This window comes from Schistocerca serialis, chromosome 6, assembly GCF_023864345.2.
Source record: "Schistocerca serialis cubense isolate TAMUIC-IGC-003099 chromosome 6, iqSchSeri2.2, whole genome shotgun sequence".
NCBI classification, from domain to species: domain Eukaryota; kingdom Metazoa; phylum Arthropoda; class Insecta; order Orthoptera; family Acrididae; genus Schistocerca; species Schistocerca serialis.
In genome coordinates, this window is record NC_064643.1 from 629,722,289 (window position 1) to 629,748,746 (window position 26,458).

A 26,458-nucleotide genomic window follows, 5' to 3' on the forward strand; every position below is an offset into this window, starting at 1 on the left:
ACAAATTTTGACACATACATCCCTCAACAGAAATAAGTACACCATCGGAACCGCGATAAAAAGTACATCTGATCTGCTATGTTACATTAATTTCTAGGATTATTCTAGTGCCCGTAAATCAAGTTTTAGTTTTTACAAATGTTTACATCTGTGCTGCAAAGTTTTAACATAGAACTGCTTATAGCACTGTTTTTAGACGTAATCTATAGCGATCTACACATTGCGCTGCTCAAAATCTTCATATCTATAATAATTAATTGATTATGGGCAGTAAATGTTAATAATAATTTGCAAACAATGAAACCTATTGCAAGTTAAGTGTATAGTATAACTTAACTAGTTTAAGATACGTTTGATGCCACCCAAAATATTATATAGTGCCGTTTTTTACGTCATGAATTTTCTGTTTAATTTTATAAACTATTTCCCATCAAACTTTGTTTATTGCTCTTTACGAGCTTGATTATTTATGAATCTTAGCATATGACTACGGAACTCGATCCGCTATGATGAGAGGTTTTTAATGAGCGCTCGCTCATCCCTGTAAGTTGTTATTTACTATTTTTATTAATCTTTCAGTATTCGTGATATTAACTGATTTTGAGGTTACTATAACTTTTGCGTCTCGTGACTTAAAATAAAGATCGATCTTTCAGAAGGTGCATATTGCTGACCACAATCCACTGCCGCATCGCTCGCTCTCCACAAAGCAATCCCTGCATACTAGACCTATTCATCTAGTAACGGGGGTTTGTACCGTCACAGCATACACGAGGCTGCTTTCGAAGTAATCCCAGTCATGTCTTACTGCACCACCGACGACAGAACTGTGTATTGCACTGTCCGTTTCCACTGAGCCATGTTCCGAATCGTTCTCAAAACATTTGCTGCCTTCTGACTGCCCGTCCTGTCTGTACCTCAATTGAAAGCCATATTGACTCCCACTGAAACGAAACTTTTTTTCCAACCTTCATATTTGCCCACTAGAATCAGGTAACAACTTCAGTTCCTCGTCGTTCTTTGTTGCTGTTTCCTATCTTTCTAGTAGGTGCTCATCGTCTCGCCATTTGTCTTTTTCTTTCTTCTGTCCATGTTACACCTGATTGATTATTTTTTGTGCATTGAAAGTCTTCTAAATTTAGTATGTTATTCTTAAAACAGTTTCTACCTGTCATTCCCGATTACTTTATGTTTCTTCCTAGTTATTTTTATTTCTGTGATTCATGCTGTTGTTGACGTGTTTTCCAGACATACGGCAATATCTGTGTCATTCGCGTGTTATCATTTATTCCCTCGAATTGTCCGAAGAGAATTAACCTTCACTTTGCTAAGACTTCTGATATATTCCATACATTTTGGTTGATCTTCCCATTACTCTTCCTTTCCCAATCATCTGTAGTGTGTATTGCATTATTTTTCTAAAAATCCGCCTTTCGAGTAGACCTGTCTCTATTCTGTCTATGTTATACTTCATTGCTTAGCGTTCGCATGCATATAAAAATTGTAGTCTTACCATTGCTGTGCAGTATTTTAGTTTTGTGTCTCTAGATATGCATTTCTAGTTGTAGATACTTTTAGTTAAACCATGTACTCTTTCAGTTTACTGACTAATACAGCTATTGCAAAATTTCTAGTCCATTTTGCTCTACAGGTTTTCCAAAATAAACTTACTCATGATGGAGAAAACTGTGGAAACACCGCGAGAAGTACACGCTTGGACATAGACGCAGATGCTATCCAAGCCTACAGCTTACGACGTTGTATTTGACCATGAACTGCACCTGTGCCATGTCCTCAAGACGTCGGAAGTGTCAGCAGTGGTCAGTGTAGTTGTGAGTGCATCATGTCGGAGCTAACGTGGGCAAATTGTTGGTGCCCGTATGGTGAGTGCTTCTGTAACAAAGATAGACAAAGTGTTTTGTGCTTTAAGAGGCACCGTATCAAAGATTTCTACCGCATATAGGGACAGCGAAGAAACATCTCCCACTAACTCAACAACGCGGACGAAAGTGTGTGTTGAGTATGCGTCAGGGACGGTCATCGAAGAGGATTGTGACGAAAAATAAGCTGCAAAAGCCACTGCAGAACCGAATGTCGCACTCGCAAGCCCTGTCGGCACCAAAACAAGGGAGAAAGGAAAGCTGGGAATTCCAAAAGCACTGATTAGTGATGTAAATGCCTGTATCAGGGAAATGTGGTGCCGAAACCATAAAACCTGTACTATGGAGCAATGGAGGAATGTCATTTGCTCGGATGAGCTTTGTTTCACTGCTCCCGACGTTTGACCGAGTTTACGCCTGGAGTACGCCGCTCCAAGACTATGATGCAGACTGGTCGCTGCCAAGAGTGACACAATGTTGGGGTCAGGTGATGATTTGAGCAGCTGTATCGTGGTATTCCATGCGGCCGATGGTTACTTTGAAAGGTCTTATTACTGCCAAGCATTATGTGACCATTTTGGCTGATCACATCCATCCCAACAAAGTTACCCAATGGAGATGCTAGTGTTCCAAGACTACAGCGCCCCTGTTCACATAGCTCGCACCGTTTGTGAACGAGGATGAACTGTCGCATCTACCCTGGCCACCATAGCCACCAGATCTCAATTTTATTGACCCTACGTGGTCTCATTTGGAGAGAAGGATGAGCGACCGCTATTCACCTCCATCATCGTTACCTCAGCGTGCCACTATTTTGCAGGAAGAATGGTATAAAATTCCCTTGAATACCATACGGGACCTGTAGTTATCCATTCCGAGACGACTCGGATCTCTTCTGAATGCCAACGGTTTCCTACACCATATTAGGCATGTAATGAGTTGCGTTTTTGTTATTTCCATACTTTTGACCACTCCTTGCATTGTGTTCCTATATGTTTTACTGCATTTTTTGTGTTTGTCATAATTTTCCGAGCTGAAATTCCAAGACCAGTTATGTTAACTACTTTTTCAATAGAATTTACCTGAGGAACTGCGTGTGTCAAGTTCTGTGACAGTATAGCAACAGCCGCGCGGGATTAGCCGAGCGGTCTGGGGCGCTGCAGTCATGGACTGTGCGGCTGGTCCCGGCGGAGGTTCGAGTCCTCCCTCGGGCATGGATGTGTGTGTTTGTCCTTAGGATAATTTAGGTTAAGTAGTGTGTAAGCTTAGGGAGTGAAGACCTTAGCAGTTAAGTCCCATAAGATTTCACACACATTTTAACATTGTCTGTATAAGCTTGCCATTTTGCCTTAATTGCATTGAAATTCCGTCTAGAAGCGCTGTTACAGTTTTGTGACTTTTTTTTGCTCAAAATTCCATAAAACAATTTATGTGAGCATTGACTGAAATGACCTTTATATTTAAAGTAATAATATGCTCACTGGTGCTCGTTGCCAGTAACATGGCAATGACCTCAGAGCTAATCCACACTGGAAACTCATAGCACTAAAGACTTTTTTATGTGTGTGGCAGACTTATCACTTGTTGCAAGTGTGTCATGTCTGTCTGTGTTGCAGCTTTCGTGTTTTTCACTTTTATCGCTGCTGACCACTTTATTTTGTCCTTAAAATGCTGGAGTACGTAGCTCGATGACAAACGAGACAGATAGTTATACGAGAAAATTCTTAAAGCCGAAAGTGGAATTTAAAGCTGCATACAATGGTAACACATTTTATAAAATAGCATATTTATGCAAAAACTGAAACAATCCAAGCACCCAGGAAATGCTTCCAGCACATTTGCACAACAGATTCATTGCTGTGGGGAAGTGCTAGACTGACTAGAACTACAATCAACGAAAGTTATTAACCGGTTACGGTTACAAATTATCCGTTTCTGGTATCAGAATGAATATTCTGTACGATACACTTAGATGAGATCTTGAGGACCAGTGAGCGCCCATAAATTCTTCCACTGTCAGCGGTAGTCAGAAATAAATTTATACACAATAATACGAACCGCCAATGGCGATGCCTCTCATGCACACAACATGTAGAAAAGCTAAGTTGCAATCTCCATTTTATTTCCGTGATAAGTAAAATGGCAGTCTGCGTACAAGTGTTAATGTTGTCACTAAGATGAACGTTCTCATTCTTAATAACACTACGTGAAAATGAATTCATGAGCAGATTTCAACTGGGTGTCCAGATTCGATTAGTTACATGGGATGGACAGCACAGATAACAACTAACTCATTCGTGACATTCTCGAAACCAAGCGAACATTTTCTAAGTCACGCATATTTTACTTTTGTGCGCTATGCAGTATGTTTAGGAGATTTGAATTTCTAATTAGTCTACTTTTCGTAGGGGCTATGACTGTGCTGATACCTATTGTTTGTGTAAATCGCGAGGCGGAGGGCATAACCAAATCAATAGCCGTCAATGTTGCTTGCGTTAGCTGCTATTGACAGCCGAGGTTACACTCCGCATCACAATGTTTCGGGTCACAGATCAGCAGAGCTTACAATGTGCTGTTGTAGTGTGACATGACTGTGGAGATAGTTAAAACGGAGGGAACGCAAGTTAGAGATCAACATCAGGTCGAGATCACTATAGACGGAATATTAGCTTGACTGGGAATGGTGGCCGAAGAAATCGCCTTTGGTATGTATAAGAAACAGCCTCAGGGCTTGGATCCTAAAAGTGAGCTGCCAGATGGGGATTTGAAAACCGCCGCTGCCGAATATGCGAATGTATAGGGGTTGGACAAACATAGGAAAACACCGAAGACACAACAAAAAAATGGCTCTGAGCACTATGGGACTTAACATCTATGGTCATCAGTCCCCTAGAACTTAGAACTACTTAAACCTAACTAACCTAAGGACAGCACACAACACCCAGCAATCACGAGGCAGAGAAAATCCCTGACCCCGCCGGGAATCGAACCCGGGAACCCGGGCGTGGGAAGCGAGAACGCTACCGCACGACCACGAGATGCGGGCGAAGACACAACACATTAACATGCCTGATACGGTGTTGGAAACACGTAGACCTTCAAAACAGCTTCTAGTCGTCTCAGAATGGATATATACAGCTTCTGCATGGTTTTCAAGCGAACCTTATACCATTCGTCCTGCAAAATAGTGGCACGTTCAGGTAACGATCACTCATACTTCTCTCCAAAGTCGACCACCAAGGCTCAATACGAGTGTGGCCAGGTGAGGCGCGAGAGTTCATCCTCATGCTCACAAAGCCAGTCAGGGGTGATGCGAGCTCTGTCAACAGGGGCCCTGTCGTTCTGCAGCATCACCATTGGGGAACAAACAGTGTACTGTGGATTGTACTCGATCTGCCAAAATGGTGACATAATCCTTGGCAATAATACGAGCTTGCAGAGTAGCCATAGAGCCCATGGAATAACACGATATGGCTGCCCAAACCATCGTCGAATCCCCGTCATCTTCCACTGTTGGGACATAAACTTGGCCAGAAGTTGGAAACATTATGAAACAAGACTCATCCGACAAAATGACTTTCCTCCATTGCTCTGTAGTCCAGGTTTTATGGCTTCGAGACCACGTTTTCCTGTTACACGCGTTTGCGCCACTAATACGTCGTTTTGGAGTTCCATCTCGCCTTGTAATTCCACATTATGAAGTTCCTTTCGTGTTGCTCTGGCCCTGACAGGGTTCGCGAGTTTGACATTCAGTTCTTCAGTTACTTTTGTAGCTGTTGACCTCTTATTTTTCGTCGTAATCCTCGTCAAAGACCTCTGTCACGATGACTCAACACACATTTTCGTCCACGTTGAGACTTTCGCGCGCGCTGTCACTTAGCAGATGATGTCTTCCACGTTTCCTGTGTGCGGCATAGATCTTCGACACGGTGACTCATGAAACACCAAAGGCTTCGGCTACCTTGGTTACAGAAGCACTTGCCATACGAGCACCAACAATTTGCCGATATTCGAATTCACTTAGCTCCGACACAGTGCACTCACAACTACACAGAACAATGTTCTGACGACTGCTGACACTTGCAACGTGCGCAGGACATTTCACAGGTGCCGTTCGTAGTCAAATACAGAAGCGCAACCTGCAGGCATTTACGTTCAAACATGTAGTGCTGGCAGTGTTTCCATACTTTTGTTCGAACACTGTAAGGCCAGTTTCTTCAACCAATACGCTCATTGGTACTGAAACCTCCGCGGTGGACAGGGCCGTTCTTGTAGCATCCCATATTGGGGAATGTTAAGCATTTCCTTGAAGCTTTCTCACGTACACAGCAAACAGCTGTTTTTTCATCACTTCCATTAATTTAACTTGTCAAGGGCCCCGGATTTTCCGTCTCCGCGTGTAGGCGTGGTCGTTCGGCGCTACTTTGCTAGAGATACAGATACTCTAACACGCTTGACGGATGGGAGAGTCGCTAGTGATGTTCGTAGATCGTGTTGTCAAAAGGTGTAGGATCTTTTTGTGTATTTACGCCCATCTTATTACAAAATGGTTCAAATGGCTCCGAGTATTATGGGGCTTAACTTCTAAAGTCATCAGTCTCCTAGAACTTAGAACTACTTAGACCTAACTAACCTAAGGAAATGACACACATCCATGCCCGAGGCAGGATTCGAACCTGCGACCGTAGCGGTCGCGAGGCTCCAGACTGTAGCGCCTAGAACCGCTCGGCCACCTCGGCCGGCCATCTTATTACATGCAGTGGTGTTTAGCTGCCAGTATTTCGGTTTAGTTACATACCTGTTGCAGTATTCTGTAAGCAAGTATGTAGTTTAATCGCTGCGAAACCGTATCGAATGCTTTTCGAAACTAAAAAAAAAAAAAAAAAAAAAAAAAAAAACATAACAACCAGGGCTCCGCTGTTTGGGTACCGCGAACGATTAGAATGAGACGAGAGTGAATCTGTCATTCTGTAGCGGAGTGAGATGTTTTGAAACTTTCGGGGGGATTGAAATTGCATGTCAGACAGAGCGTGGAACCAGAAACTTGCCTTTCGCGGGCAATAGTTTCACCGAATGAGCCCGTCAATAACTGAACACAGATCAAGCACGAAAACAGGAAGAAGGTGTACTGTACTGCGAAAAAAAGAAGCAAAATAGAAACGGTAACGGTCCAAGCTCAAGATGTGCAACGCCGAGCTAATTGCAAAAATCACAGCGTCGTGGTTATGTGGCTACGGCGTTGGACTGCAAAGTGGGATATCCACGTTCAAATCTCCCTCGTGCCCCATTTTTTTTCGCAAAATTATGAAATTCCCATACAGTGGTCACTGACGTGTCTGTTCTCCTTATATGGTCTTGGCAACTGTCATACTATACATTGGTTATAGAATTTGAGTCGTATGGTAAGAATATATTATCGTCACACGTAAATGTAATGTGTGCTCCCTGCCGCCGTTGGATAAGCAGCTGCAGCAGCAAGTCGTATACCCTTAGCTTACTTATTTGTTACATAGTTTAATTCTTAATTTCTTTGCGTGTTTTTGGGTACTTGCATTGTTTAATTCATAAATTTCGGGCGTATTATAGTATTTGAGAGTTGTAGCATCGCGCTTTAGTGTTTACTTCGTAGATTCTTACTTAAATTGCGTGTGAGTTTCGTATAGGAGGTGTAATTTCGAGTTTTAGTTACTGTAATCGTAAATTCAGGCAGATTGTAGCGCAGTCGTTAGGCATTTGTACAGGTTATTTAATACATTCTTTGCGTGTTTCCCTTGCGTTATCTAGGCACTGACTCGTGTTTCAGTAGCTGTTGTTCAACATCGATTAGAATGGACAGGGACTGTGATTACTGTGTTCGGATGAGGGCTGAGTTGGCATCCCTTCGCTCACAGCTACAAGCGGCGCTGACTTCGGTCGCACAGCTTGAGGCTGTTGCCAATGGGCACCACTGTGGGGAGCCGGACTTGGGTATCACGGGGATATCAACCTCGTCCCATCTGTCCCCAGATCGGTCTGCCGCTGTGGTTGCCCCGGTTGCTGCCCGCAGTGGGGCTGAGCCCTCGCCTGTGGTTGATTGGGAGGTCGTTCCAAGGCGTGGCAGGCAGCGAAAGACGTCCCCGGAGGCTGATCAGAAAGCCTCCCCGGTGCGTCTGACAAACAGGTTTCAGGCACTGTCTCTGGCTGAGCCAGATGCAGCTGCCTGCCGTGTTTCAGAGGATGATTCTCAGTCTTCAAGGTCCGGGCAATCACAGAGGGTGGGCTTATTGGTAGTTGGGAGCTCCAATGTTAGGCGCGTATTGGGGCCCCTTAGGGATATGGCGGCTAAGGAGGGGAAGAAATCCAGTGTGCACTCCGTGTGCATTCCGGGTGGAGTCATTCCTGATGTGGAAAGGGTCCTTCCGGATGCCATGAAGAGCACAGGGTGCAGCCAGCTGCAGGTGGTGGCACATGTCGGCACTAATGACGTGTGTCGCTTTGGATCTGAGGAAATTCTCTCTGGATTCCAGCGGCTATCTGATTTGGTGAAGGCTGCCGGTCTTGCTTACGAGATGAAGGCAGAGCTCACCATCTGCAGCGTCGTTGACAGAACCGATTGCGGACCTTTGGTGCAGAGCCGGGTGGAGGGTCTGAATCAGAGGCTCAGACGGTTTTGCGACCGTGTTGGCTGCAGATTCCTTGACTTGCTCCATAGGGTGGTGGGGTTTCGGGTTCCGCTGAATAGGTCAGGAGTTCACTACACTCAGCTGGCGGTTACACGGGTAGCGTAGGCTGTGTGGCGTGGACTGGGCGGTTTTTTAGGTTAGAAGGCCTCGGGAAAGTACGGGGTGGGCTGCAATCTCAAAGGGTGCATGGCAAATACAAGACGTGCTTGTATCATGTAAAGTACACAAGCGGCAAGACGCAGTCAATACCTTCGCTGCGCAGTGCCGATGGTACTGTTACCGACGACTGTGCCGCTAAAGCGGAGTTATTGAACGCAGTTTTCCGAAATTTCTTCACCAGGGAAGATGAATGGAATATTCCAGAATTTGAAACACGAACAGTTGCTAGCATGAGTTTCTTAGAAGTAGATACCTTAGGGGTTGCGAAGCAACTCAAATCGCTTGATACGGGCAAGTCTTCAGGTCCAGATTGTATTCCGATTAGGTTCCTTTCAGATTACGCTGATACAATAGCTCCCTACTTAGCACTCATCTACAACCGCTCGCTCACCGATAGATCTGTACCTACAGATTGGAAAATTGCGCAGGTCGCACCAGTGTTTAAGAAGGGTAGTAGGAGTAATCCATCGAACTACAGACCTATATCATTGACGTCGGTTTGCAGTAGGGTTTTGGAGCATATACTGTATTCAAACATTATGAATCACCTCGAAGGGAACGATCTATTGATACGTAATCAGCATGGTTTCAGAAAACATCGTTCTTGTACAACGCAGCTAGCTCTTTATTCGCACGAAGTAACGGCCGTTATCGACAGGGGATCTCAAGTTGATTCCGTATTTCTAGATTTCCGGAAAGCTTTTGACACCGTTCCTCACAAGCGACTTCTGATCAAGCTGCGTACCTATGGGGTATCGTCTCAGTTGTGCGACTGGATTCGTGATTTCCTGTCAGGAAGGTCGCAGTTCGTAGTAATAGACGGCAAATCATCGAGTAAAACTGAAGTGATATCAGGTGTTCCCCAGGGAACCGTCCTGGGACCTCTGCTGTTCCTGATCTATATAAATGACCTGGGTGACAATCTGAGCAGTTCTCTTAGGTTGTTCGCAGATGATGCTGTAATTTACCGTCTAGTAAGGTCATCCGAAGACCAGTATCAGTTGCAAAGCGATTTAGAAAAGATTGCTGTATGGTGTGGCAGATGGCAGTTGACGCTAAATAACGAAAAGTGTGAGGTGATCCACATGAGTTCCAAAAGAAATCCATTTGAATTCGATTACTCGATAAATAGTACAATTCTCAAGGCTGTCAATTCAACTAAGTACCTGGGTATTAAAATTACGAACAACTTCAGTTGGAAAGAACACACAGAAAAATTGTGGGGACGGCGAGCCAAAGGTTGAGTTTCATTGGCAGGACACTTAGAAGATGCAACAAGTCCACAAAAGAGACAGCTTACACTACACTCGTTCGTCCTCTGTTAGAATATTGCTGCGCGGTGTGAGATCCTTACCAGGTGGGATTGACGGAGGACATCGAAAGGGTGCAAAAAAGGGCAGCTCGTTTTGTATTATCACGTAATAGGGGAGAGAGTGTGGCAGATATGATACACGAATTGGGATGGAAGTCATTAAAGCAAAGACGTTTTTCGTCGCGGCGAGATCTACTTACGAAATTTCAGTCACCAACTTTCTCTTCCGAATGCGAAAATATTTTGTTGAGCCCATCCTTCATAGGTAGGAATGATCATCAAAATAAAATAAGAGAAATCAGAGCTCGAACAGAAAGGTTTAGGTGTTCGTTTTTCCCGCGCGCTGTTCGGGAGTGGAATGGTAGAGAGATAGTATGATTGTGGTTCGACGAACCCTCTGCCAAGCACTTAAATGTGAATTGCAGGGTAGTCATGTAGATGTAGATGTAGATGTAGAAATAATGAGAACAGGCGAGATGTCGCATAGACCTCTCACAGAAATGAATACAACAACATTTTCGGCCTAGTTCCTGCAGAATGAATAATTTCACAGATGATTAGTAAACCTGCAGACGGGTTGGTTTCCATTACTGGCTGTCAGTTCGGAACCGAGCCCGAAGGACCTGACCGCTGACAGGCAGCTGACGGCGACACGAGGAACTGTCAGCGCGCTGCTACGGCTGGCCCACGCGCCGCTGCGGTGTGGACACCGTCCAGACTGCTTGTGTCAGCGCAGAGCTCTTCCAGCGCTGACGTCACGGTCGCGTGACATCACCGCCCGTCCCACAGGCAGAAACAGCTGAGCGCAGAGGCTGCGCAGCCTAGTCAAGAGGCTGCAGCGGGAATTCTGCGTTATTCTCTTACACCAACACACGATTAAGAACATTACGTGCTGCCTTCTGTGAATAGGTGGTTAATTTATTTATTGTATCCACTGTAGATGACGAACTGCAACTGAGAGTAGTTGTTTTTTTTGAGGTGGGGTGGGGGGGAATTTGTGGTAAGTTCCTATGGGACCAAACTGCTGAGGTCATTGGTCCCTAGGCTTACACACTACTTACTCTAACTTAAACTAACTTACGCTAACAAGGGGAGGCCGCCAATTGTGAAATTCAGATTCGATTCATACTGCGCATAATAAAAGCTCATGGCCAGACGTGTAATGTGGCAAAGCACCAAGATGCACTTCTCAGCCGTTGTCGAGAAAATCGACAGTTAAAAGAAACCGTTGCGGTGAAATACTCTCTACCATTCATGATTTTCATAGCGCAGCGGTAAGCGCTGGGGTTCGTAATCCGAAGGTCGCCGGATCGAATCTCGCGCCATGCAACATTTTTTTATTATTAGTTTTTTGCAATTCAAATATATATATATATATATATATATATATATATATATATATATATATAAACTATTAATGAATTGCTTATGCATGTTGGTGAAGGCGGATCGCTCTCCAATTGTACCGCCTCCATTTTTCCGTTTGTTTAACAGGGTGTACCAAAGCTGTCCCGTCCGCACTGATTTTCGACGATGTTATAAGTTGCGCTAGGGACCGCATCTACCTTCTTTCGAAGTTAGCAGGCAACTACGCTATTATGCGGTGGTTCGTTTCGGCCCGTTCAACATCTGTCCTTCAAGTGTAACGAGCGAGTAACGGAGTTTGTATTTCATACCTGCCACAGCAAGTTTGTGTTCGTGGGGTCTCTATTCTAATTCGAACGTTTGACTTACGCTATACGTATTCGTTTCTACGTCTTCCGTTAACTATACGTAGTTAACATTATGAAGACAATTAATAACATTTGTGAAATACAACTTTGTTTGCGGAAAACGTAATGATGTTCGAAGTCGCCAGTTTTTCCACAACAAACGACTTTCAACAACTTATTATATGCATAATTGTTCCAACTGATTGCCGGGAATTATATATATATATATATATATATATATATATATATATATATAAATTACAAAAAACAAATGCTAAAAAAAAAGTTGCATGGAGCGAGATTCGATCCGGCGACCTTCGGATTACGAACCCGAGCGCTTACCGCTGCACCACCACGCTGTAGGAAATACTAATCGTAGAGAGTATTTCACCGCAACGGTTTCTTTTAACTGTCGATTTTCTCGACAACGGCTGAGAAGTGCATCTTGGTGCTTTGCCACATTACACCTCTGGCCATGAGCTTTTATTATGCGCAGTATGAATCGAATCTGAATTTCACAATTGGCGGCCTCCCCTTGTAAGTACAACATACACACCCATGCCCGAGGCAGGATTCGAACCTGCGACCGTAGCGGTCTCGCGGTTCCAGACTGCAGCGCCTAGAACCGCACGGCCACTTCGGCCGGCTTACTATAGAGAACACAATTAATTCATCATAGAGAAATGTCGTAAGAAACATCGTTTACAGTAATTCAGCTCCGGAGATTTCTCTGATTTGCAAAAATGTATCACAAAATCGGCACTGAATTGGTGAACGATGCAGAAGAGAGAATTTAACAACACAGTATAATATATAAAGAGGGATTTTATGTCCATAGTAGTTACGGCAGAGTTGATGCAAAAGTGAGAATGGAACTTCATAAGGCAAGAGAGTGGTCTCACAAACTTCAGCAGAATTTCGACCTTAGGAAGGAACGCTTAAGCCCACTGTACGATTCGCCAATCCATGTACGACCGGCGGAATTGAAAGATGTACAGTCTCTTCTTCCACATGTCCTGTTGACGTGCAGCACTTGCCTTACAAACATAATACAGCACTAGTAATCTAGTTTTTACAGTGAGGCCACAAATATTTAGGTGTGACTTCATGATGACATGTACCTGGACTACGACTGACCTTTACCTCCACAATGGTTTTTGTTTTTCTTATATTTATTGATCTTTATGTGCAACCAAATGTTTCGAATGTAAGTAAACTGTGGAATCGTATATAGTTCCCAATCAGTTGTTGTTGAGCTCTCCCTGCTAACACTTCACAAATATGCGATTTACTCGAAATATACAGTTGTTGAGTCTGCCCTGAGGGCTTCAGCGCCTCAGTTGTTCATTTCACTTATCTGCCAGAGAGCTTTAGCCAATACAATTTTTATTTGTTACATTGGACGATGTTCGCAAGAACTATACCTAGAAAATTTGGAAGAGACTGTTCCCAGTTAAGGACGACGTTAAGTGACTGTACGTGTCTAATGGGTCATGCTTTCTATTGTCGCTATTTGCACCTTCTTAAACAAAATAATTCTTTTTCAGAAAGACACCAGCGGGAAATAAACTGATACACCCATTTTTCTCTTCTGTTGCAGGTGCGTATCGTTGCGTGTGCTGGCAGTGCTGTTAATCAGCGTCTATATGTGTAAGTACCAAATACACGCAGTATCTTGTGTATAGCTCTTTCTGCCAAGAAAAGAATTTTGACATCTTAATTCATGTGGAGGTGACGCCGATAACCGCTGTAGAGACACGTATTTTTTTATTACTTATTTGTCAGCACGCTTACGAATGCGCTTTTCAATAGCAGCGTATATTCTATTCTGTTTTTATAAAGCATCACGGGTAGTCCTTGGCGGCTTGCTTTGGATTTATTGTCTGTGTGTATGCGGTGGTTAGGCTCCGTTTGCGTGTTCCAAGAGCGTGCCTTGCCTTTTTATGCAGCTACCGGCTACTTGCATACTCGCTGTTTTAAATACTTACACACCCATCAGTTTGTGCTGTTACGTGCGTCCCTTTTGTATCTAACACCAATAGAACTAGCGAAAAGTGAGGCAGTCTCATGAACACACATTACCGATAAAAATAACTAAAATCGTTAATATTGGAAAGTACAAGTATAAATGGATGAAACTGGAGGCTTGCGTTCCAGGGTCAGAGCAGAGGAAAAGAAAGCTTTTAGCGGGAACAGGATACCATCACGACTCGTAGTAGTCACGTCAACTGGGATTTCACTGAAACATTTGGATTCTCTCTCTCTCTCTCTCTCTCTCTCTCTGTGTGTGTGTGTGTGTGTGTGTGTGTGTGTGTGTATGACAAAGCCGGCCGGTGTGGCCATGCGGTTCTAGGCGCTTCAGTCTGGAACCGCGTGACCGCTACGGTCGCAGGTTCGAATCCTGCCTCGAGCATGGATGTGTATGATGTCCTTAGGTTAGTTAGGTCTAAGTAGTTCTAAGTTCTAGGGGACTGATGACCACAGATGTTAAGTCCCATAGTGCTCAGAGCCATTTCAACCATTTTTGTATGACAAAAAAATGGCTCTGAGCACTATGGGACTTAACATTTGAGGTCATCAGTCCCCTAGAACTTAGAACTACTTAAACCTAACTAACCTAAGGACATCACATACACCCATGCCCGAGGCAGGATTCGAACCTGCGACCGTAGCGGTCGCGCGGTTCCAGACTGTAGCGCCTAGAACCGCTCGGCCACTCTGGCCGGCTTTGTATGACAAATCTCGTTAAAACTACCTACTAAAGGTGAACTACATGCGCGACATTTTCCAGGTAAGGATACTCTCATCACAATTGTGTGCAAGCGGTTAGTCCACGTGTTTACGAACGTGGTATGAAAGATGTTCACGGCTGCTTAAACTGTGTAACATATGGGACTTCGTATGCTGTCAATATCTGTTGTATTTTCCAGTAATATTTGGTAGCCAAAACAAACCTGGGCCTAAAAGTGTACTCGGAACTTTGTAATCCAAACAGCGATGTGAAGAACGACGGAACGGATACTTTCAGCTAGCTAAAGCAACTGCATACACCGCTCATGCAACATAGGCATTAATTTACGAATTGTTCTGAGGATTTTTTTAAAACTTTGATTCTTATTTTACATATAATTGTCCACCTAACTACAATTTTTGTTTGATATGTGACACATAACATGATACGCTTTCGGCACACCACTCTCAGAGTTCTTGATTACGAATTGTCACTCCGAAATATGCAATACAATCTTCGTTATTATTTCATGGAGTAAAAGTGACTGTCATGTGCTGAGAATGTATCATAGTTAACGGTCGTGTGACATTCGTGGTAGATTTTATGGAGCTAATTACTCGAGATAACTAAGTAATAGAAACTTAGGATTAAGAACGTTATTAAGGACACCATGTAAATGACTACAGATTGTTCTTTATTTTAGTAGCAGTTGGCCAATGTGCGCCTATGTTGATTTCAATTAAATATTGAGGTTTCTGTGGATCGATGTCTTCCCATATAGGAAATTTACAGCGGAATGCCTGTTTCTTAAAAATCTCTTGCAATATGTACGTACATTGTAGGTTCTCGAGCAGTGTTTGTGATACTTTCGGTTGGAGAATTCTGAGTATGACGATAGTTTTACTGAGTTTGGCCTGTAGTGTGGCATAATAATAAGTGCTGCGTTATAAGTGGTTTGCATACGCAAGTTCTGAGAAGTGATTTTCGTAATGTATGGAAGTGAAATGTGGACGATAAACAGTTTAGACGAGAAGAGAATAGAAGCTTTTGAAATGTGGTGCTACAGAAGAATGCCGAAGGTTAGATGAGTAGATCACGTAACTAATGAGGAGGTACTGAATAGAATCGGGGAGAGGAGAAATTTATGGTACAACCTGACTAAAAGAAGGGATCGATTGGTAGGACATATTCTGAGGCATCAAGGGATCACCAGTTTAGTACTGGAGGGAAGCGTGGGCAGTAAAAATCGTAGAGGGAGACCAAAGGAAGCATACAGCAAGCAGATTCAGAGGGACGTAGGTTGCAGTAGTTACTGGGAGGTGAAGAGACTTGCACAAAATACAGTAGCATGGAGAGCTCCATCAAACCGGTCTTTGGACAGAAGACCACAACAACAACAGAGAGATTAAAACTTTGATTCTGTGAAGATGTACAGGGGAACCCCTGTGTGCATTTCGTATTCTTATCACTTATGTCATAAGGCGTAGAGCGACTCTGAACTCTCAGTACCATATTGTTTTATGGATGAACGGTTAAATTCTTGCACAGTGTCTTCCGTTCAACAACTGAGATGTTTTCTGTTTTATGGATGAACGGTTAAATTCTTGCACAGTGTCTTCCGTTCAACAACTGAGATGTTTTCCTGAATCCAGGCGATACACTGAATGGTGTTTTCTATATTGTGGGTTCAAACTCTGAATGCAGCAGAAGTACCAAGAACAATCAACTATGTCATTTCCAGAAGGACCTTTGATGAGGTATTAGGTTAAGCGAGGAGAGCCAGTAAATACAGTGAAATGTCTTGGCCTCCTAGATCGCCTGATCTCTCTGCCTCTGATGTTAACGTCCGGCACACTTAGGAGGGGCAAGGGTACTCAGGTAAACCACACACACTGGCAGAGCGGCTGCAAAACCCTGGAATCGCTGCTGCTGGGAGAGTAGCTGTGCGTCTCTCGGAGTTCGATAAATCGCACACAGCGCCAAGGAGCATTAACTGGGTTAACTTACTTCGTATCACACCTGTCAATTACGTCCAAGCCAGTTTTGTTCTGGTCACTCTATGTAAATGATATCTGCTACTCACTAACTGAGCCTCGCACAATGACAGGAAGCAGAAAATGCCCAGATATTCAAATGCAAAGTAAAAGAACACTTCATTAGCCACTCCTACAAATTTATCAGAATACTTTAATCCGGGGTATAAATTCCGCACGGCACTTATGTTTCTGTGAAACAAGTGATGAGCCAAAACATTACGCCCACGTGTTTGTCCGACTTTGCAACGAAATACGTAACTGATTCCGCGTGTCAGAGATGCAACAGTCTGTTAGTACGTTTGTGGAAGTATGTGGCACTAGATGCCTAAGCACAGGTCATGTAACTCGCGTAAATAAAGTGCCGCTGATTTGCGTACGCGGTGATGGGGCCCGATAGCGACCCACATGGGTTCCAGAGGATTTACATCAGGAAAAATCTGATCGCCAAGGAATCGACGTGAGTTCACAATAATGGTCTTCAAACCACTGGAGCACGGTTCTGGCTCCGAGGCACGGACTATTATACCGCTGAAAGACGACATCACTATCGTGGAAGACATCAAGCATGAAGGGCTGCAGGTGGTTTTCAGCTGTCAGTGTCCTCGATTAGTAGCAGAGGTCCCACGTACGTGCAGGAGAACGTCTCCCGTAGCATAATAATACTGCTCCCACCAGCCTGCATCCGTGGCGCGCTGCAAGTTTCGTGCCGCCGTTCATCTCGATAATGGCGTTTGTGCAGACGACCATCGACATAGTGTAGCAAAAATGTGATTTACCCGAAGAGCCGACAGGTTTCCATTGATCGACGGTCAGATACATTTGGTACTGTGCCCACTACAATCGTAATTGACTATGTCGTTGGGTCAACATGTGAACACGTAGGGGTGGTCTATTGCGGAGCTCCAAGTTCAATAATGAACGATGAATGGTGTGCTCCGAAACACCGATGCGCGCACCAGCATTGTGCTGCTACGGATCACCATATATCTTACGTCACAGAGCAGACAAGCCTCTGAAGCTCAGGTTCTGTGAAGACTCGTCGACGTCCAACCATTTAGCGCCTAGTTGTAGTTTCACTGTCCTTCGACCGCTTTCCGTGTATGCTGACGACAGCAGCACGTGAACATTCGACCAGCTTCGCCGTTTTTGAGGTACTGGTTCACAGTCTTTGCGCAATAATAATTTCCCCTCTGTCAATGTTGCTTATCTCAATGGATTTCCCCATTTGCATTCTATATCTTCGCTAGGGTGATTCCCCGACCGTGTCTGACCCACTTACGTACTTTCCTTACCGCGTCACGTGGCCACATCACCACCAGGCGGCATGCAGCGTCGCGGTGAGCAGTGGTCATAATATTTTGGCTCATCAGTGTATAATTGCAGGCTAGGTGGGTAAAATAAAACTGACTCTCAAAATATTTATAAGACTAAAGCGGAACTGACAGTTGTTGTTGGAGAGGAGAACTGAACATCACAGAAAATGCTGGAAACCGAGATTTGATGCTGCATCTTCGGTTTGCTAGTGACCTGAGTACTTCACTGCGTCATTACATCTGACAGAGGGAGAGGGGCAGACTTGTCTCGTCACCGGCTGCATGCAGCTCAAAATGGTGCTCACAGTAAAACAGCGCTGAGTTCACAGTCAAGTGCTATCCGAACTTCAATTTGTAGGAAACGTGTGTGGAACGTTTTGCGCAAGAGAGTGGAAGTGTTTAGACGATGTGTCCAGCAACGTCTGCAATGCAAAACTTACAATGAGGTGGCAAAAGCCATGTTATAGCACTATTCACATGTAGAGATAGCGGTGGTATCGCGTACACAACGTATAAAAAGGCATTGCGTTGGCGGAGCTGTTATGTATACTCAGGTGATCCATATAAACAGGTGTCCGACGTGATTATGATCGCACGACTGGAAACAACATATACTGATTGCGGGATGGCAGTTGGAGCTAGAGGCATAAGACGTTCCGAGATCCATAGTGGCAAGAGTGGGGCGAAAATACCCACCACAGAAATCGACGTGGGGCGTACGATGATCGTATCCATTAAGTATCCATTTAGTGCGGTGAAATTTGGCGTTAGTGGACTATGGCAGCAGACGACCGACGCGAGTGCCTCTGCTAACAGCACGACACCGCCTGCAGCGCCTCTCCTGGGCTCGTGACAATATCAGTTGGGCTCTAGACGACTTGAAAACCGTGGCCTAGTCAGATGAGTCCCGATTTCAGTTGGTAAGAGCTGATGGTAGGGTTCGAGTGTGGGACAGGGCCCACGAAGTCATGGACGCAAGATTTCAGCAAGGCACCGTGCAAGCTGGTTGTGGCTCCATAATGCTGTTGGCTGTGTTTACATGGGCCTGAACCGATCATTAACTGGAAATGGTTATGTTCGGCTACATGGAGACCATTTCCAGCCATTCACGGACTTCAAGTTCCCAAACAACGATGGAATTTTTATGGATGACAATGCGCCATATAGCCACAGTTGTTCGACAATTCGAGCGAATGATTCGGCTATTCAGATCGCCCGACATGAATCGCATCGAAAATTTGTGGGACATAATCGAGCGTTCAGTTCGTGCACGGATTCCTGCACCGGCAATACTTCCGTAATCATTGACTTCTGTAGAGGTAGCATCTGCAGGGGACGTCCAACGACTTGTTGAGCCCATGACACGTCGTGTTTCTGCAGTACTTCGGGCAAAAGGAGGTCCGACGCGATATTAGGAGGTATACCATAATTTTTGTCAACTCATTGTAGCGGAAAAATGGCGCAGGACGCCTGAAAACTTTGCTCTAGTGATGGAAAGCTTCGAACGAAGTCTGGCGAAATGTCAACACCTTTTATCTGCACAAGGGGGAATTATGAGGTCATCCTGTCGAAATATTATCGAAAGGACCTGCATCTCTACCCTTACAGATTAACTGTTGTTGCTGAGGTAAAGCGTCCAGACGGACTTTCACGTGTTGAGTTCTGCCATTGGTTCCTGAGTGAAGTGGAATTAGGACATTCAGAAACTCAGTTTTTCATTTCTTCAGATGAGGCCTAGTTCAGCCTGTCAGGATCCGTGAACTCACAGAATGTGCGCCATCATGAATCAGAAACTCTCCATCAGTACTTTGAAGAGCCATTGTGTAATCTCAAGAATGGTTTTTGGTGGGCAATGTCTCCCTTTCGCATGGTAACACGATTCTCTCTTACCAAACTGTTGAAGTCAATTCGTACGTACAGAAACTGTTTCATCCACATTTGCATCAGCTTACAGAAGACGAACGACTGTATGGATATTTTCAGCAAGATGGAGCAATGGCACTCAACGACGACTTTGTAACGAGTGCATTAGTTTTTCGGAGAAGAGAGGTCAATCAAAAGAGGCAGTGCAATCTCCTCTCACCTCGATCGCCTGATGTCTCTCCCTGGGATTTTTCTTGGGGGTGTACTCAAATAATCTTCACACACTGAAAGAGCTGCAATAGAACGCTGAAACGCTATTGTTGGTATCCCTCAGCTGCTATGCGTGTCTCACAGTTCGATAAATCGAGCATACCGCTACATCGACGTCAACGATGGCCGTTCCCGGCATCTTCTGTGATGTTCCTCAATAAGAATCAATCCTGCCCATCCAGTTTAAAGTAACCTAGAAGTAAATCCCACAATTAGAATTGTGAGGAGATTAGCACTAGTCATAATTTATTGTTTACTAGCTGAGATCCTGGCGTGGCCCGAGTATGTGGTCGTATTTATTTTAGCCTCCTATTAGTGCAGCTCCTCCTTCCCGATCTCTCTGTCCACATCCTCCACCCCGCCTCCACTCTCTGTCTATCTCTTCCTACCTCTCTCTCTCTCCATGCGCTCTCTGTTCAAGCGCTTCTGCCCCCTGTGTCCATCTTCTCCTCCCCCCTCTCTTTGTCCATCTCCTCCTCTTCCCACTCAGTCCATCTCCTCCTCTTTCCTCTCTCTGTCAAGCTCCTCTTCTTTCGTTTCTCTGTCCATTTCCTTGCCCGTATCTCTCTATTCATCTCCTCATCTCCCCTCTCGGTGTATCTCTTGCTCCCCCTGTCTCTGTCCACCTCCTCCTCTTTCCTTTCTCTGTCTATCTCCTCGCCTCCCATCTCTCTGTCCACGTCCTAGAAATCATTCCAGGGATTTAGGATGAGCATTTTAACCGTGGTTTTGCCACATGTCAAAATTTATTTCTCATATGTTTAACATACGTCAGACTGCGTGCACACATATTTCACTTGTATCTTGTAACGTATTACTATGTTCACGACGTTTCTCGTCGAGCCATATACGTTATCTCGCATTTATAGCTGCTTCTCTCACACAAATAATGATAGAATTTCATAAATTCAGGGTCGCCACTAGCTCAAGCCCTTCCTAACCATTTAGAAAAAAACGGAACTGGAAAATTATTAGTTTAATTACTTTAATAATTTAATTACAAGTACACAAATTTCTTTAAGCAGCCAGATAAATAGCACTCTATGTCGTACATGAAGCAACTTGATTAATTCAGGAATGGAAATCAGAGTAAGGGGGTAAGATCGACACCAAAGAATTTATCGTTCACGTAAGTTATTTATTGTAACTAAATATTTGGTTGAACATCCTAACTACACATAACTGGTGCCTGACTCGAAATATTTAAGTAAGAATTACGTGAGAATAAAACAGAGCACAATTTAACTACAGCAAGAAGAAACGCAGAAGACGGGGGTGGGAGACAATTATACTATCATCTCCTTTGCATTAATACCATACTACAGCACGTGGTGCATTCTGACTCAAACTGTTGTGCTGCTTTGTAGAAAGCGCACGACAGAACAGATATTATTGCAGAAATTGTAGCTCATTAAACAAGCAAACTGTTAAAATAAAGCCTATTGCGGTGCCGTGGTGAACCAGAAGGGTCATTGATTGCCAAACACGTGGCACAAAATCGACACACAAAGACAAAAGCAATTTCCACAAAATATAAGATTAAAAACCATTTAAAAAAATAACTCGCTTCACACGCTTCAGAAAAGCTAAAGTTCTTCACCAGTTAAACATAACGAAGTCCTAACTCAACCTGATTCCTATCACCTGAAACCCCCCTTAAGAGCTACGATCCGTACTCACCAAGCGTTCACCGAAGAGTGCCCCTTTCTCTTTCCAAATTACCTAGCTCCTCGTGCAGCGGAAGGTCCAGAGGGGTAGCCCTCCGTCACCAACCTCACACACAAAAACAGCCCTCGGCTAAGATGGGTAAACCTCTCTGTTCAGGTATTGGAAACCTAAGTTGGTCATACTGTGCTCTCCTTTGAACGAGAAGCAACATCGTCTGCTCCCAGCAGACGATGACCAATTCAGCGATTCCCCAAAACAAAACCGAAACCCACATTAAAACACACATATAATAATCAGTAGGCCTTATTTGAGTGCTCATTGCCGGCCGGAGTGGCCGAGCGGTTCTAGGCGCTACAGTCTGGAACCGCGCGACCGCTACGGTCGCAGGTTCGAATCCTGCCTCGGGCATGGATGTGTGTGATGTCCTTAGGTTAGTTAGGTTTAAGTAGTTCTAAGTTCTAGGGGACTGATGACCACAGCAGTTAAGTCCCACAGTGCTCAGAGCCATTTGAACCATTTTGAGTGCTCAGTCTTTCTGGAAGAGTTCATGAATTGAGCTAAAATCAGGTAGTACAATGAAACGACTTCACAGAGACGTTTCAATCTCTAGCAAATTTCGCCCTGCATTTTCAGGCAGCTCAGTGTATCTGACATTTTTCCTGAACTCTGAGTCATGCAATGATATAACTTCGCTGATACATTCAGCGGTATGTGTGGATACCGACTGCGAGAAGTCTCGCAAATACAGTTAGTAGTAAAGAAGTAATAAATTAAAACGTCTTGTTTCATGCGACAGTTTTACTGCATGAATAGCGAAAATGTAGTTAGCCACAAACGTATTTCCTTTCATTATGCTACTGGCGTTGTCAGCGAGAAAAGGTTTTTCTAAAAGTTTGAAATTATATTTGTTGCAAGTAACTAAGTGCTGTCATTTTCAAATATGGGGTGACTAAAACGAGGGCATTCTCGTGTCGTTGGCTACTCTGTTTTCAGACCCCCACCCTTTTGATAGGTAGATGATTCTTACCCCCATAGCGATTCTTTCCGTATAAAATAAAGCCTCCTACATGTGTACCAACTTTAGCTGAAATCAGATTAATGGTTTAGGAGACGATGCGGAACACACAATCGTACTTATATATGTACACTCATGTTCATAATAAATATGGATTTTACAGAAACAGTTACTGATTCCGCCTGTTGATGAATAATTTGATTCGTTCTACGTCAGTAAAGGTTCGCTTTTACGATAAGATTTACGGTACACGGTGAATGAATTCATCAGTACACGAGTAACTCTCATTATTGTAGGAAGACACTGGTGATTCGAGTCGGTGGTGAAAAAGCGTCCATTCTTCGAGCTATGAATGGGTTTCTCATCTCTCCTCGGTACTTGCCCTGCCCGAATGTGATGCGAGACTGACTCCCCACGTGGAGGCAGGCAGCGGCGGCGCTGAGCACACAGTGGCTCGTTCTCCGGAGTACACTCCGCGCTCTGTCAGCGCGTCGATCAAGCCAGTCTGGCTCAGCAGCCGAGCGCATCGCACTGCTCCGCGTGCCGCTGCTCTCGGCAGTGTTCTTTCTTCCTTTATTGGCTTTTGGTTTATACACACCATGCCGTCCACGCCGTATTACACAGTTGGCATACATGTGTACGAATCTACAGTCCACCACAATCTATTCTTAAACTACGTAACTTAAAAATGGACGATAAATAATCGCTTTCAGTTATCCGAGGTAGAGAATAACACACGAACGAAACAAAATATGGCGTAAAAAACGTGTCAGAAAGTATTTGTCTACTGTGGTAAAGTACACCGTTAATGATACTCCTACTTATATTGTTGTATTGTAGCTCCGAAAATTCTATAGCTCATTCTCCGTGGCCTCAGTCCACATTTCAGAATGGTAGCACATCACAGGAACAGCGGTACTCTGACTCAAGCTGCTGCTGCACATCATCCACAAAAAGTCACTGTCTGGTGCGCAGTGCATTGCTGGGCCCATTTTTATCGGGAAACCTGTCACCGAACACCAATACAGACAAGTTCTGGGACATAGATTTGTACGACGCAGCCGAACGCTCTGAAACGACTGGTTCATGCAAGGTGGAGCAAGATGGAGCAGCCGAGCGTCCTAAGGCGCTGCAGTCATGGACTGTGCGGCTGGTCCCGGCGGAGGTTCGAGTCCTCCCTTGGGCATGGGTGTGTGTGTGTTTGTCCGTAGGATAAATTTAGGTTAAGTAGTGTGTAAGCTTAGGGACTGATGACCTTAGCAGTTATGTCCCATAAGACTTCACACACATTTGAGCATTTTTTGAAGATGGAGCATCCATTTCCTTCAGACGATATTCAGACTTCAGATGGTTGCCTGGATATCTTAGCATTCATCGGATAAGGCGCGGAATGGCCCCCTTGTGGCCACGGTCGCAACCCGAGTGATTATTTATTATGGGGTTATCTAAAGTTCAGAGTCTTAAGGATATACCTGGAACCAAGATCTTCGTACTGCAATTTCCGGAGAGATTCGTACAGTACAAAATGATGCTTTTCAGAAAGTTATAATGAAATCCAGTTCAGGGCTTTACACACTCACTGCTGCAGAAAGGAATCTCTCTCTCTCTCTCTCTCTCTCTCTCTCTCTCTCTCTCTCACACACACACACACACACACACACACACACATACGGCGCACTCGTTTCAGCTAGATCAACCAATGTATATCTCTAACCTCTCCAATAGGAAAAACAAAAATGTCCTATCTGCATTTATCATCTTCCTCCTCCTTCACTGTATCACTTTAAAGTGGATTAGGCATCAATGATACTGGCATAAACATGCTTTTCTGGGCGATAACTGTAAAGTAACCTAATCCAAAATAAAGGGTAAAAACCATATAATAGCGAAACTAAACCGAAAGACCTCCGTCTCCGATAGGGGCGGCTATAATACATCTTATACGTGCTGGCTATTTCGACTCAAGCAAAAAAAAGGCGAGCCAAGTAGTTTTTTTTTCCCCTCCAGCCGACCTCTCAGTGGCCGGTAGAAGGGGGAGGGGGGGGGGAGACATTCTGAATTGCATAACTGGGAATATTCGGAAGGATATTTATAATTCCATCACTCCCCTAATAACCAAGGGAATCTCTCGAAATGCTTAGTCAGAAGCTTTGGAGTTGCAATTTTCTTTAACCTGTGGCAAAAATTTCAAATCACTGTGCAGTCAGCTGCAGAACAGAAACTCAGTCTGAAGAAAGAATCTTATGTCTCCAGTGGTCCAGGCAAAGCAACCTAGGAGACGCTTGCTCCATGAGCTACCGGTAACTCTATGTTTTCCTTTTAGTCATTCAGCTGTAAATTTTTTTTTTTAACTTTGTTTAAAAATCTGGAAATTTGTGGTAAGTTCCTATAGGACAAAACTACTAAGGTCATCGGTCCCTAGGCTTACACGATACTTAATCTAACTTATACTAATTTACGCTAAGGACAACACATACACTCATGCCCGAGGGAGGACTCGAACCTTCGACGGGAAGAGCCGCGCGATCTTTGGCAAGGCGCCCTAGACACCACGGCTACACCGCGGGGCGCTTTGTTGAATATTAGCGACGTCTCCGCACATGTATTTGCCAATGCTAATGTTCCATTGCCTGGTACTTCACATTTTCGCATGACATTCCTATTATCTCTCTTTCGGGATTTTATCTATAATGTAGCATGTTTCAATAGAATTGCAGATACTTGAATCGCACCAAACTAACACCATAAAAAGTAACTGTTTTAAGAATTAAAGTTTCGATGTGCATGTCGTTACATTAGAATTACAAGTGTAAAATTTTAGCACCCACAACGTGGGACGAGGCGTTGCAACTGTATGTCCAGAACTGTGGACTGCTAGAGTCGCACCAGAGCCCCTGCCAGTGGACGGAATTCCCCGCAGCAAAACTGCAGGGAGTCACAGGCTTTCCCGACCTTCTCCAAGCCCCCTCCCCTTCAGGGAATCGCCGCACAACTGTTTTACGAGAAGGCGTGTCAGCCCAGCAAATGGGCATATCGAGGCATCGCAGTGCCAGTACTAGTTGGCCAGATTTGCTGAATAGATGAGCTGCATGTATTGGATAATGGAGTTAAAGGGATCATAACTAAAGGCAACCAGATGAAATACACAAACCATGGACTAATCAAACAGTAAGGAAAAACCGGAAGGTTATGAACTTCGACCTCTCTGAAGAAAGGCCTACAAGGATTCCACCGAATGAGAAGTATTTCACAGTATGGCTAGAGCCTAGGTAATAAGCAAACGTAAGGACTCGGTGCCTTAAGTAGAAGACTAGGTATCTCTTTGAACTAGTGTGCGAAAAATGCAATCGTCAACTCGATGAGGAAGAAGCAAATGTACCACCAATCAATTACGTCGAGAAAATCAAAAGATACAGATTTTTGAAATGATAACCTCTCCGCCTTCGACTGTAAGTATTGTTTCCTTTACACTGTTCGCGCCAGTTTCAGCTGTTATGCTGTTGAAAATTCAAGCAGCAATTAACGTGCCTGAGGGCAAGCCACCATGCTGTCCAGCCACCTGCATGTGACGAAAAAACATGTTATTGGCCTCTTCTGGAGTATTGCTGCGCGGTGTGGGATCCGTATCAGATAGAACTGACGGAGGACATCGGAGAAGTCCCAACAAGGACACCTCGTTTAGTACGTTCGCGAAACGGGGGAGAGCGTGTCACGGATATGATACGCGAGTTTGGGTGGCAATCATTAAAACAAAGGCGTTTTTCATTTCGGTAGCATCTTTTCACGAAGTTTCAATCGCCAGCTTTCTCCTCCAAATGCGAAAATATTTTGTTGGTG

General features: G+C 44.3%; 1 protein-coding gene across 3 annotated transcripts in view; it reads left to right on the forward strand.

The window, feature by feature from the left end:
* Positions 1-26,458, forward strand: part of LOC126484253 (ERC protein 2-like) — a 465,233-nt gene that overhangs the window by 345,555 nt on the left and 93,220 nt on the right. The window contains exon 3 of one of the 3 annotated variants that reach the window (XR_007587829.1): positions 13,326-13,375. The exons of 1 other annotated variant lie outside the window; for it this stretch is intronic. Coding sequence is in view for 1 of the 2 variants with exons in the window: in XM_050107673.1 (XP_049963630.1) it covers positions 13,326-13,379 (54 nt within the window). In the remaining variant the exon portion in view is untranslated. Of the gene's footprint in view, positions 1-13,325; positions 13,542-26,458 lie in introns of those variants that run through there. One more of the 3 variants, XM_050107673.1, reaches the window with a different exon arrangement.